At 41.8% G+C, this 14,571-nt stretch overlaps 1 protein-coding gene across 1 annotated transcript in view; it reads left to right on the top strand.

Moving 5' to 3' along the window:
- Positions 1–12,881, top strand: part of LOC144231106 (uncharacterized) — a 43,072-nt gene extending 30,191 nt beyond the window's left edge. Inside the window, 3 exon segments of the mRNA XM_077763496.1 lie at positions 984–1,065; positions 2,755–2,881; positions 9,894–12,881. Of these exon segments, the coding sequence (XP_077619622.1) occupies positions 984–1,065; positions 2,755–2,881; positions 9,894–11,173 (1,489 nt within the window). The 3' untranslated portion in view covers positions 11,174–12,881.
- Positions 12,882–14,571: the final 1,690 nt, after the last annotated feature.

Raw genomic sequence — 14,571 nt, 5'->3', positions numbered from 1 at the left:
GGGGAAAATACTACATGGTTTCTGGAATTCACTTGGGTTGGGGGAGGACAGTGTCTGAGACCGTGGCCAGCTATTCCTGACCTACTTCTGTGACCTGATCCCCTGCTTGCGTCCTCCTCCCCCCTCCCTTGGATAGAGGCAAACAGGTGTCTTTGCTGTCCCTGGGGCCAGGGTCAGCACTGCATCAGGGCTTTCCCAAGGGCGGTCCCTCTGCCTAGAGGTCCGAGACTCCTTAAATGCACGTGGTGAACTTGCTTCCCCAGGGCTTTGTTGTGATAATCCCGTTCTTGTGGGGCCATCCCCACAAGACACTGCCCTGTCAAATTCTAGCCTCACCCCCACCCCAGCTCTGGCCTGTAATGCCTGTTCTGCATGGGTCTGTCTGCTCCTTCCTCCAGCTGTCTGGATACAGGGGACAGGGCCCCGGGGAGAGCAGAGCCTTAGGTGGGAGGTGTGCTGGGCTGGTGGCCCCCGACTACGTTGGAATACTGAGGTATTTTGCAGATGCCTCTTGTGTCCAGTTTCCACAGAATTCCCTTCTTGTGTTTGGGGTGATGGGGACTGGACTCAGTGGTGTTCAGAATTCCCCAGAGGATTCTAGTCTCTGTCCAGCATTGGGAACCAGGGCTCTGGCTCATGCGTTAATGAGGACTGAAAACAGCCCCTGGTCCAGAGAGGTGAGGGAGTCAGTCCTCAACATGGGGTGTTATCAGGAGGGGCCTGTGACTTTAAGGGGAGGGTTAGTGCAGCCCAGACCCCTTCCTGGTGCAGTGTGTGTTTAATACGCGCGCGCGCGTGTGTGCTTCACGAGAAGGGGAGTGTGTTCTGCAGAAAGAGGTCTCTGCCTAGCAGTTTACTGTTCTGAACCCCTCCTGTGGCAGTGGGCAGATGAGGCCTGTCTCCCACATGCCTTCCCATGCAGTTGTGGCACAGAAAGGGGTATGTTAACTCTAAGCATTAACCAGCATATATTTGGTATTTAGGGTTGACGTCTCAAGACGCATCTTGCCTGGAACAGAAGCGCAGAGGAGGAAAGCCCAGGAGTCAAGAATGACTCTTTCTCAGGTAAAGTCATATGTGGGTTTCTAGTTCTGTCCTCTGTGTCCTCCACTGCCACTGGGACGTGCTCATCTCACTCTGAAGTGTCCCTCCTGACATGCTGCTCACGCTCACCCCAGGACCTTCCCTCACCCCCTCTATCTCCACACAAATTCCAGTTCATACTTTTTTTTTTAATTTTTAATTTTTTTTTTTTTTAATTTATTTCTGAGAGAGAGACAGCATGAGCAGGGGAGGGTCAGAGAGAGAGGGAGACACAGAATCTGAAACAGGCTCCAGGCTCTGAGTTGTCAGCACAGAGCCCGACGCGGGGCTCGAACCCACGAACCGCGAGATCATGACCTGAGCTGAAGTTGTAAGCTCAACCGACTGAGCCACCCAGGCACCCCTTCAGTTCATACTTCAACTGAATATGTATTTAATGGAGATTGAATTACTTGTTACTATTTTTAAGTATTCTTTTTGCAGGGAGCTGCCTGGCTGACTCAGTAGGTAGATCAAGTGACTCTTGATCTGGAAGTTTGAGCCAGACATTGGGAGTGTGATTACTTACATTTTTTTTCTTCACAGGGTTGTTTTTGTAAGCAGGCTAAATAGAGTAACATTAACAATTTTATTTACCTTTAATGCAATTCGTACGTGTTTATTGTACTAGAAATGCCGAAATGCACATGAGTAAAAATGATAGAGAATGCAGAGTTACCTATAAAAAATGTTATGTAGAGACTGTTAATTTGACTTCATTTTTTTTCAGTGTACGTGTTGTGTGTGCACACATATGTGAGCAAGAGCCTGTGGTGTGTATAAAGACTGTGTCATTACAGAAATAAGTTTCAGATTTATTTTAACTTTGAAAGTATGTCTGACATGTTTTCCATGCCTTAAATTTTTTTCTGTGCCATCACCTACATGAGGTAACAGCAGTATGAATACTGTGTGTGCACATGCGCCTGTGCAAGCAAATATATTTCTCTTTATCCAGGTTTATGTTTCACCCATGAACTTGTTTCGTATTTTCTCCATTAGGAAGTTCTCTGAACAGACTTTCACTGTGTGTCCATTACATCCCTGTGAGGCCCTGTGGGTTCCATGCTAAAGCCTGACCACTTGCTTAGGGATAGGCCTTGCCATATATTACCTGACTGACTGACACACATTCCTTAGAATGTGTGTGAGAGTTGGGTCCTGTGTATGATGGGAACAACTACTAATTTAATTGGATTCTCTGTTCTTCTACAGGTAGAATGATACTTAACCATATAAGAAGTGTTGAGAACTTCTAGTTGATTCTGTTGTCATCAGCTTCTCATTTTTCTTATTTTCACCTTTCGTTGATGCTACTTTGGACTGGGTCATCCCTGAAGACACTACTCGTGATCTAGCTCAAGTAGAAATTAGGTGTTATAAGGTGTATACAACATACTATCTAGATCTTGCATATAGTCTACCATTTGTTGAAGTTTTTTCATTTGTGAATTTTATGTGGCACAATATTGTAAAATTCTCTGTAGTTTATCTGATGGAAATTCTCTGATGGAAAAGTGTGACAAAGCAAAATGACTTGCTTAAAATGATCTTTTATGTACATATCTGATTACTCATTTCTAGCTGACGCTTAAACCTCTCTCCTCCTCTCATTTTTGTGAAAGAAGTGCTCTCCTGATGGCCTCTTGGTGAAATGTGCTTTCATTTCAGGGACGGTTGACCTTCAGGGATGTGGCCATAGAGTTCTCTCAGGAGGAGTGGGAGTGCCTGGACCCCGCTCAGAGGGCGTTGTACAGGGACGTGATGCTGGAGACCTACAGGAACCTGGTCTCCCTGGGTGAGGATAGTTTCCCTGCAGAGGTTGGGAGCTGCCCTAGGGGATCTTTGTGTTTCTTTTGGGAGTCACTTGAGAGTCCCTGCCCTGTTTGAGATTGAAGCCCTGCTGATTGAGAAATGAAAAGCTTCATAATGAGGTGTCTGGGTTTGAAATGGCCCTGTTTCTTCAGATGATCTGCTCACTGCATGCAGGTTAGTGGTAGTGCTAGAGGTTGAGGAGAAACAAGACCTTCTGCCAAAACTTTAGAATGTTGGATTGCCTGGTCTTACTCCTGACTCTTGAGCCAGTACTTCTGGGAAGAGAGCTGGATATCTATATATGTGAAGCATTTAAGCATTTGGAAGAAATAGGTCACTGAACAAAGTTGTGAAGTGCTCTGCATAGCCTGCCTGTGTTGCATGTCCTTGGTCTCAGCTGACAAAGGGCTGGGATTAGTTTATGGAGAAGCTGCAGGATATCGTCTACCAGTTTCCATGTCAGCAAGACTCTGTTTCTGAGCTGACTATTATCTCCATTGTGGAGGAAGGGAGAGCCCTGGACAGCCAACAGTGAGGTAAAACTAGCGACAAATTCAGGTGGGTGGGAAGGCATCAAAGATGAGAAGGCAAGTAAGCATCAGATGGCAGTTGACTCCCTGAAATGTTGTTTGGGACAGTCTCCTCAGATGGGAGAGGTGTTTGGAAAAGAAGAGTTGATCTCTTATGGGCTCTCAAAGGAAGATGTTATTCTCCTTCACTCTCTTCTTCATATGTGTATGGTCCTGCCCTCAGTGATACTGCAGTTCCGGGCAGTTACAAGGGCAAAGTCTTTATCATGACCCAGATATGCTGTTCTCTGCCCCTACGGCCCCTTAATTCAACCCTGGGGAGCACATGGAGGGTTCTATGTAAGGGCCATTCTTCCTTCTTGCATCTCCTTCTGTAGTCAGTCACAGATCTTAGCTGAGGCCCCCTTCGTCCTGACTGTGGGTCTTCTCCAGCTTGTATCCTGTTTCATGTGCTTCAGTGACCTATCATCATGGGAACATTAGCTGCTCTTTTGCATCTGGAGCCAGAGGCAGGTGCATGGTTTGTCTCAAGCCCTTTGCCTGCCCCATGCCTCCGCTATTTCTTCATTTCCATTTTCGCCCTCTAGGGGCATGTGTACTGGGAATGGAGTGGGTGTTTTGAGATTGTTACACAGCAGTGCTGTAAAGACAGTGTATGTGGGGGCGGGGCGGGGGGAGTGAGGAAGGAGGACCTTTGTTTGATCCCCAGTCCTTCCTGGGGACCATATCTCAGGCATCAGCCTAGAGTCTGTAGAGAGACCCCAGTTCCTGTTTCAGCATCCCACAAAGTATAACCCCCTTTTCTTACTCTCCTATCTTCTTCGTCTCTGTCTTGCAGGTCTTCCTTAGTCTGGGAATATGGGAAAACCTTGGCTCTCCCCGATTTCATGCTCAGGATCCTATTTATGTGGTTTGCCTCTGAAATGTTGTTGGTTCTGAAATATACTTTCTCACTGTCTAAAATTTTATCCTCATATTTTCTGCTGTGATAACCCACCGTTTAGGTGCTGGACAACTTGTGTTGTGAATTCTCCCATGCAAAGTTTTACTGGTTAAAAAGAACATCCTAGATGGAGGACACTTATATTTAGATGTCACAGCACCCTTCTGCTAAGTGGAGTTGTGCCTCCAAAGCACCTGAGTAGAGTGATCAGCATGTTCCAGGATGCTGTCATCAAGTATTACATGAGAGCCTGGCTTAGGGCTCCAGGACTTCCGGTTTTTGGAGTGTTATGAAAGTGTCTCTCGGGGGCACTGTTGTTGTGGTGATCGAGTTCACTAAGAGTTATCACCTTTGATTTGGCGTGAAGAAATACAGGAAGTTATTCTAGTGAGATCATGGTCTGCCTTCATGACCCTATCTTTGAGACTGGTGACCAAACTTGTTCGTACAACAGTGCTCATTCCATGTGTATGCCCTTGTTCCTTCTTCAACAAATTAGTGCTCTTTGTTTTATACCTGCAATTTGTGGGACTGCTTAATCACTGATGAATGTTGTTTCATATATTTTACAAGATTTCCTTGGTGAGCATTAAGGGTTATGGCTGAGCATGCCTTTTCCCAAAACCTATACAACCTCTACAATGGGGAAAATTAAATCATAGTTATCTTGTCTCCGTGAGTTTTGCTTGACATTATAACCCATTATTAATAAATGCCTTTCTTGGAGCTCCTCAGTGGCCCAGTTGATTAAGCATCTGGCTCTTGGTTTCAACTGATGTCATGATCTCACAGTTCCCTAGATCAATCCCCACATTGGCCTCTGCACTGACAGTATGGAGCCTGCTTGGAATTCTCTCTTTCTCTGCCTCTCCTTTCCTCAAACTTGCTCTCTCTTGCTTTCAAAATAAATAAACATTAAAAAAATAAGTACTTTTCTCTTTTGAATGAATTTGGATATTAAAATTGGGAATATTTGATATCTTGAGAATATAGTTTTGTTATAAAATGACTGTTAGTTCTAGAATTATAAGAAATTCATCCATAAACAGTTATATAAGATATCATCATTTTTCTATAGTATATTTTAATTTGTCTAAAGATAACTTGTTGGATTTTATGTGAATTTTATATTTTTTAATTTTAGTTCAAATGTTTTATTTTGATCATCTCTATGTATAGATTCACTGTGTAGCTCTGAGTATACAGAACTAATAGTTAAATATCTAATTTTACTTTATAGCAACATCACCAATTTCTTTCATGTACTTTATTACCGTTACTTATGGCACAGATTTCTACAACATTTTTAGGATTCTGGAAATCCCATTTTTCAGTTAACCCATGATGACTATTTTGTTTCCCATCTTCGAATTAACCTGAACTCTTAAGGTTCACGTTGTTCTTATTGACCCACATACCAGTGTCCTGGGGTTGTCCCACCATTAATGTTGTTGGTATCTCTGCACAGACAACCTCTTGTATTGATCTGGAACTGGCAAATATTGTTTCTGCTGTTAATTGCTACTGCCACCTTTATTAGAAGTTATTCCTTGTTGTTTTGGTCATGTGATCCTTAAGGTTATCTATAGTCTCCTGATAATTTTGTGAAGTCAGGGTTTATTAATTTTGGGCAAGTCCATGTTATTTTTATTTATTCATGATAATTATATGCTTTTTAATACATTTGGTGAAAGCATCCCTCACCTCATATATGTTTCATGTATGATAGATCCAGTGATAGAACTTCAGGGTATTAGAGGAAGCCAGCCTAAGAGACACTTTTATTTTTACATTATATAAATAGACTTAGTTTCAAATTTTTTAATCTCTTGTGAAATTAATAACTTCAGTTGTTAGCTAGTTTAGAAAGAACTTCTAATTAAAGTAGAATTCACATAACATAAAGTTAACCATTTTCGAGCGAGCAATTTAGCGCATTTACAGGTTGTTCAACTACCCTCTCTGCCTAGTTGCACATTTCCATCACTCCCGTTTACCCATTAAGCAGTTTCTCCCCATTTTCCTCTGTCCCCAGTCCCAGAAACTACTAGTCTGCATCTGTCTCTGTTTATCTGTTCTGTAGGTTTTATATTTTGTCTGGACTCTTCACAGCCCTTTGCATTTTTGTATGTATTGTATCATGTTTTGCACTTAAAAAAAATTGTTTTTTATGTTTGTTTATTTTTTTGTTGGGAGGGGAGAGAATCCAAAGTGGGCTCCACACTGACAGCAGCGAGCCCGATGTGGGACTCGAATTCATGAACCATGAGATCATAACCTGAGCTGAAGTCAGATGCTTAACCCACTAAGCCACCCAACCTGCCCCATGTTTTTTACCTCTTTAAAAATGGTTTTTGGAATTTTGACATTTCTATGTAGAATCTCCAGACCACTTTGGTCAATATTACTTTTTTTTTTTTAATATAAATGTCTCCATTTATTTATGTGTTTATTTTTTTCTCAGCAGTGTTTTACAGTTTTCAGTCTACAGATCTTTCACCTCCTTGGTTAAAATTTAAAAATTTCCTTTTCAGATTCTTCATTATAGTGTATAAAACACAAGTGAGTGTTGGTACTGTATCCTGCAACTTTCCTGACATCTTTTTGAACATTAGCAGGTTGTATGTGTTTATGTATGTTGGGGGGTATGTAAATATATATGTATATATATGTTTATGTATATTATATCGATTTGTCTGTGTCATCTTCACACAGAGATAATTTTCCTTTTTCTCTTCCATTATCTGTGCTTGATTTCCTTTTTTCTTGTTTTATTGTGCTGGCTAGAACTTGCAGAGTAGTGTTAGATACCAGCAATGAAAGTGGATATTCATGTCTTATTTCTTATCTTAGGGTAAATCTGCCCTGTTTCTTCTAGAATATTAGCTGTAGATTTTCATAAATAATCTTTAAAGAGTGAGAAAGGTCACTTCTCTTCTGAGTATGCTGAGTGTTTTGTCATTTAAGAGTTCTAGAATATTTCAAATATTCTGCATACACTATATTTAATGAGGTCATTAAATAGGGTTTTTTTTTTCCTTTTGTCTTTGTTCTATTGTGGATTATTACAATGATAGATGTTTATATGTTGAACTTTCTACCATTGAATTCTTGGAGTAAGTCCCTTTTACTTAATGTTTTGTGATTTTAATATGCTTTCTGTTTAGTTGGCTGGTGTTTTGCTGAAGACTTTTACACATCTTTATTAATAAGGGATTTTTCTGTAGTTTTCTTGTGATGTCTTTGTTTGGTATCAGAATAATGTTTGCCTCAGAGAATAAATTAAGATGTGCCATTTTTTAATTCCGTGTAGTGCTGTTTTAGTTATAAGGAACTTCCTCACCTTTTGTTTCTGTATTAAGCCTTAATTTCTCCCTTATTTTCAAAGGACAGTGTTTCTGGAGATTGAATTGATGGATAGGTTTTTGTTTTTGTTGTCTTTGGCAACAGTTTAAATATGTTATCCCATGGTCTCTTGACTTCATGGTTTGGCTGAACAATCAGCTCTGGAAGTTATTGTGTGTGCTTCCTATATGACACTTCTCACTTCCTGCTTTCAAGATTCTCTTTTTAGTAGTGATCATGAATTGTTGCAGTGTGCATCTCTGAATTTTTTATAATTGTGTGTTCACTGAGTTTTTAGATTAGTAGATTTTCATGTCTTTTAACAGTTAGGAAATTGTCTACCATTATTTTCTCCATATTCCTTTGCCTCCCTCTCTTTCTTTTTGGGACCCCCATTGTTCATATATTGGTCCCCATGATGTTGTCTGGCAGAACTATTAGACTCTGTTCATTTGTATTCCTTCTTTCCTTTGTGCTGCTCAGACAAGGTGATCTCTTTCTTTTTTTTTTTTTTAATGTTTTACTTATTTTTGAGAGATTGAGAGAGACAGCATGAACAGGGGAGGGTCAGAGACAGAGGGAGACACAGAATCCGAAGACAGGCTCCAGGCTCTGAGCTGTCAGCACAGAGCCCAACGCGGGGCTCGAACCCATGAACTGTGAGATCATAACCTGAGCTGAAGTCAGACACTTAACCGACTGAGCCACCCAGGTGCCCCATAGACAAGGTGATTTCAATGGATTTCCCTACCAGTTTGCTGAATCTTACTTCTACCTCATGAAATCTGCTATTGAACTTCTCTGTGAAGTTTTTCATTTTGTGTATTTTATATTTTGAGTATTTTACATTTAAACTTGAGAATGTGTTTGCTTTCATCTTCCATGTTCTATCTCTGTATTGATATTCTCTGTTTATTTAAACACAGTTTTCTGGATTTCTTTTTAATTATTTGTCCATCATTTCCTTTAGCTTAAATAGTTGATTTAAAGTGCTTGTTTAATAATTCCAAAGTTTGGGCTTTTTAGGGCCAAGATTTGTTGTTATTTATTTTTCTGTATAAGTTGTGATTTTATTGTTGTGTTGCCTCCTTTGTACCTTCTTGTTAAAACAGGATATTTTGAATATGCTGAAACTTTGGAGATCATAATATTCTCCCTTCCTAGGGTTTTTTTATGTCTCTTGTGATTGCTGCTGTATGTTTCTCTCAACATGCATGATTAACACATAATTAATTTTTAAGTATATTATGGTATATAACCTCAGCGCACTAATCATTAACATTGTGGTATGCTTATTTGCACGAATATATTTTTGGAGGAAGTATTCAGAATAATGTTTTATTATCTTCAAAATGTGGTCTTAATAGTGTACAATAAGTATTCAGTTAGCTTTAGTATGTACATTTTTTCAAATATGATTCACCTTTATCCCTCTTGTGAGGTTCTGTAAGCTTTAGGGTGCCTACAGAAATTCCATTATTTCAGGGCACTGAAAACTTTTTTTTTAATGTTTATTCTTTTTTTTTTATTTTAACATTTATTCATTTTTTGAGAGACAGAGAGACACAGTGTGAGTAGGGGAAGGACAGAGAGAGGGAGACACAGAATGCGAAGCAGGATCCAGGCTCTGAGCTGTCAGCACAGAGCCTGACGTGGGGCTCGAACTCACCAACTATGGGATCATGACCTGAGCCGAAGTTGGCCACCCAACCAACTGAGCCACCCAGGCGCCCCTTTAATGTTTATTCTTGAGAAGAGACACAGTGCGAATCGGGGAGGGACAGAAAGAGACACACAGAATCCCCAGCAGGCTTCAGGCTCCAAGCTGTCAGCAAAGAGCTCGACGCAGGGCTCGAACCCATGAGTCATGAGATCATGACCTGACTTGAAGTCTGCTGCTTTACTAACTCAGCCACCCAGGCACCCCACTGGAGTTGGAACTTTTGACCACAGAGCATTGCAAAACAGGTTTCCCTGAAAATAATTTAAACCACATGAAATCATCCTTTCTTTACTGAAGAATTTTATGTTTTTTATGTTTCTATACATTTGCACACCATAGTTGATAACTCTGTCTGTCAGTTGTGAGTTTTACTTTTGGTGTAATACTTTTCATTGTAAAGATCCATCTTCAAACTCTGGTTAATAAGAAGCCTACAATTATTTATATTTTACAGATATTGCTACTAGATATGTGGGCAAAGAATTATCACCAAGAGACTACGTTAATAATGGAGAATTATTCCAAGTGTTTACTTTTGAAAGAGACATAAGTCATGACTTTGATTTGAATAAAGTCCAACAAGATGTGAACAAACTTGAGACTCAGTGGATTTATGAAGAAAAAAAATATGAAGGAATAACTACATCTTATTGTAAAAATCTCACCTGTAGAGAAGACCAACAACATCCTAAATCCTGGAATAATTTCCCTGTAAAGCACAGTGTTTCCATAAGAAGTACATCTCCATGTTACAAACATGATATGATGAACCAGGAACTAAACTACAAGATAGGCCATTCAGGAAACAAGTATAAGAACTGCTTGGACAATAGGCATGGATTAAGCTTTCATTCACATCTGGCTGAACTGCAGAGATTTCAAACTCAAGAGGAAGTTTACGAAAGTAATCAAGCTGAGAAGTCTACCAAAACACCCTCAGTTTCACCACCTCAAAGAGTTGCTTCTAGGGTCAAAACCAACATTGTTAATAAATATGGGAATGTTCTTATGCATCCTTCATTACTGACACAATATGAGGAAATCCCCAGTAGAGAGAAACCTTACAAATGTAATGAGTGCGGGGAGGCTTTTAGCCATTGTTCAACCTTAGCTAATCATCAAAGAATTCATTCTGAGCAAAGACCTTACAAATGTAATGAGTGTGGCAAAGCCTTTAACAGGTTCTCAAACCTTACAAGGCATCAGAGAATTCATACTGGAGAGAAACCATATAAATGTAATGTATGTAGTAAGCATTTTATGATACGTTCCCACCTTTGGCGTCATGAACGAATTCATACTGGAGAGAAGCCTTACAAATGCAATGTGTGTGGCAAAGCCTTTTCTCAGTGTTCAAATCTTGCTCAACATAAAAGAATCCATTCTGGAGAGAAACCTTACAAATGTAATCAATGTGGTAAGGATTTTACCACTCGTTCACACCTTTGGAGTCATGAGAGAATTCACACTGGAGAGAAACCTTACAAATGTAATCAATGTGGAAAGTCCTTCACTGGGAGTTCAAACCTTACACAACATAAGAGAATTCATGCTGGAGAGAAACCTTACAAATGCAATGTATGTGGCAAGGCTTTTAGTCAGAATTCAAGCCTTACAGTTCACCAAAGAATTCATACTGGAGAGATACCTTACAAATGTCATGAATGTGGCAAGTCCTTTAAGCAGTATTCAAGCCTCAGTAGACATCAGAATATACATAGAGTGAAGATATAGAGTGTGTGATAAGACTTTTATTAAGTGTTCTCACCTTTGGAGTCATAAGGGAATGTATACTGTGAAGAAATTTTATAAAAGAATTACAGCACGACCCTCATGACATGGCTTGATCTCAGGATTTACCAAAGATTTCATGTTGGAGAAAATCCTACAAATATAATTAGGTGGTAAATTGCTTAAGCAGGTTCCACAATGTATTGTGTACATGTCAGAATTCCTAATAATGAGAACAAAGCTTAGTTCTTCAAGATTAATCAAATCAAATGTTATACTCTGCAGGTAAATTAAAACTCAAAATGATTTAAAATTCACGAGATGATGGGTGTCAAAGGATCAGGGACATCTGTGGAAACCCCTTAAGTTTATACAATCTTTTTATTCTTTGGATTTTTTTTAATTTTTAAAAATAATTTATTTTTGAGAGAGACAGAATGTGAGTGGGGGAGGGGCAGAGAGAGAGGGAGACCCACAATCTGAGATTGGCTCCAGGGTCTAAGCTATCAGCACAGATATCAGCACAGAGCCCCACGTGAGACTCACAAACTGTGAGATCATGACCTCAGCCAAAGTCAGATGCTCAACTGACTGAGCCACCCAGGCATCCCTGTTCTTTTAGATTTTTTTTTTAATATTTTTATTTATTCCTAGAAGAGAGAGAGAGACAGCGTGAGCAGGGGAGGGTCAGAGAGAGAGGGAGATACAGACTCTGAAATAGGCTCCAGGCTCTGAGCTGGCAGTCAGCACAGCGCCCCACGGGGGGCTCGAACCCACCAACCGCGAGATCATGACCTAAGCGAAAGTCAGACGCTTAATCGACTAAGCCACCCAGGCACCCCCTTTTAGATTTCTTAATGAGGTTACTTTATTATTGACTTTGAACCTGTGGTTGAAAATCTATTGATGCTGTGTCTTCATCACAGATGAAGTATTGCCATAATGCTATGATGGAACTTCTTGTTTTGGTCTAATGTAAATGGTTTTAGTTTTTAATTTTCAATTCACTTGTTCATTTCTGGTATCTTGAAGGCAGTTAACTTTTGTACCTTAACCTTGTAGCCTGCAGCCTTGGTATAATTGGTATTTTATCTACCATTCTTTGGAGCATCGTATGAAATAATTCAATGCTATAGTGACAGGTACCACTCTGTTTTTTTCCTATTTAAAAACAGAATTCTCTGCTACCATACTAATACTGAGTGAATCTTGCAGTCATTAAGTCCAACTTGGTCTTGAGCCAGGTTCCTATTGTACTGTGTTACAATCAGCGTATCTATATTTTTTTTTCAGAGTATCTACATTTATTAAGATCTCAGAAGCTTTATGCATAATTTTTACTGGCATACAAAATAAATAGTTGCACATAAAGGGAAACTTGTCATAGCCAGTATTGTAAATAACATACTAGTAATCTAAAATATGAGAACAAGTTATGAAGACACCTAAATGTCGATCTAGATTACTGGAAGAACATTGCCATCCAGCTTTTTCAGCATATCATCATGGTTAAATCCTGTGATTTGTTACCATCCCCTATAAGTTCAAGTCTTCAGTCCACTGCTAAACAAGGTGTGAAGTTAGTGAAATCTCTCAGCCCTGTGTGCCTTAATTCTTAACAATGTGTTTGTATGTGAGAGGAACAGACACAATAACCATGTCAAAGATGCAAGGACCATTCAAAGATCCATTAAAGTTCCTGGCCAATTTATTATTATTGTACTAGTCTAAGTTTTTAATACTCCTTTATTATCATTATTTTTTATCTAGAGGAAAAGTTCCCAGTTAGCAGCACTTCTCACTTTTTCAGGAAACTTCCACTAGCTCCCTGTTTCTGGGCTTGAGATGGGTTCACAACATCCGGACTCACCCTTTCTCACAATGGGACTCTTTGGGAGCACATCCACAGTCCCTTGGTGTGCACCTTAGTGGCTGCTTGGATCCTGGAGAGCTTGCAGGTAGCCACGGAAGCCTCCTGGGAATTAGGGACTTGATTGACCAGAATAGCCAATGTGGGTTGGACCCCAGGGAAGACTCGCGGCTGGTGCACCCCGCTCCTCATCCAATACTCCTGCAAGCTTTGAGGACTGAGGCTTGGAGCATTAGGAAAGCTGGCCTGTTTTACTGAGCAATTTAGCTAAAAGCTGGACTTTTAAGAAAAAAGCGGAGGGGAGAGGGACTCCAGAGGGAGGGAGTGCTGCTGGGATGGAAAACGAGCTACCGGCCACCAGATGAGTGCATCTGATCAGAGGATTGCCTCCCCAGCTCCATGGAGCTGCAGCTGTACTGGGGCCTAGGGCTCATTGGAACCGTGGCTGGGCAGCTTTGGCTTTCTTTTTGGTTAGGAAAACCATCCAACAAGAAGAGGACCAGGAGACCTGATGAGAGCATGGAGCATGACGGGCTGATTTCTATCCCTTAGTGAATCTTCCCCTTTGGTCACCATTAAACAGCTGCCATTTAATGTCAGCCTGGAAGTAGATCCTTGGTTCTGTGATGGTGTAGAGACTTCTACTTTATGGAAAACCCCCAAGAACCGGATTCATCCAACTTGCACAGTTCAAATACGAAAGGATAGAGCTGATTCCCCGACACCACGGCCGCCCAGGCAGGCATTCCCTGCAAGCAAGATTTATTTATTTACATACATGCTCAGGTGCCCTTTTTTAGCCCCTGAGTCCCCCCTAAATCTCCTTAGTGAAAACCAAAAGATTTTGAGCCCCTTCCCTGCAGCTGCGGAAGCGCCATTTCCATCGGGTACTGCTGGATCCGCTCACACCTTCCCCACATCCCGGCCTATTTAACCGGTTGGGGAAGCCGGGGCGTGGGCCAGACCATGAGATGCCCAATGGCAGCGACAAGCTGGAGCCTTCACAGCGAAATATTGTCACTACCCTTTTCCGGTCCCTTGATTGTCCCGGACGCCTCCTTTCAGTCTCTCCTGCTCCCAAGGCGGTTCCACGGGACCAGCAGGGGGGTTGGCGGCGCGCACACCAAGGGCTTGGGGAGTCCACAGGGTGGCCTAGCGGCCCGTGCCACCCTGGGAGTCCGCCTCTTCCCAGCCAGGAGCGGGGCGCTGGGGCGACCACTGCTCGGCGCGGAGAGGGCTTCCAGCCTTCGGGGGATGGATCCGCGCTGGCATTTGGGGTGCCTGTGGGAAACTTCCCCGGGGCCGCTGGGGAGAAACGGAGGCGGAAGCTGAGGGACGAGGAGGGTGAGCGCGGAGCGCGTGGAGGCCGGGACGGGCGAGTCCCAAAGCCTGAGCAGTGGGTGTGCAGCCGCGCTACGGTCAAGGGCGCCGCCCGCGGACTCCACTGCTTCCCGACGTGCCGCTGCGGAGAAGGGTCTCCCGCGGCCGGTGCGCGCCACCGGGGCAGCCCGCGAGACGCCTGCGGGCCGAG

This window comes from Crocuta crocuta, unplaced genomic scaffold (genome assembly GCF_008692635.1).
Source record: "Crocuta crocuta isolate KB4526 unplaced genomic scaffold, BGI_CrCroc_1.0 scaffold104, whole genome shotgun sequence".
Classification (NCBI taxonomy): Eukaryota; Metazoa; Chordata; class Mammalia; order Carnivora; family Hyaenidae; genus Crocuta; species Crocuta crocuta.
Note: the sequence above shows the minus strand (reverse complement) of the source record. Positions and strands in the feature narration are given on the sequence as shown.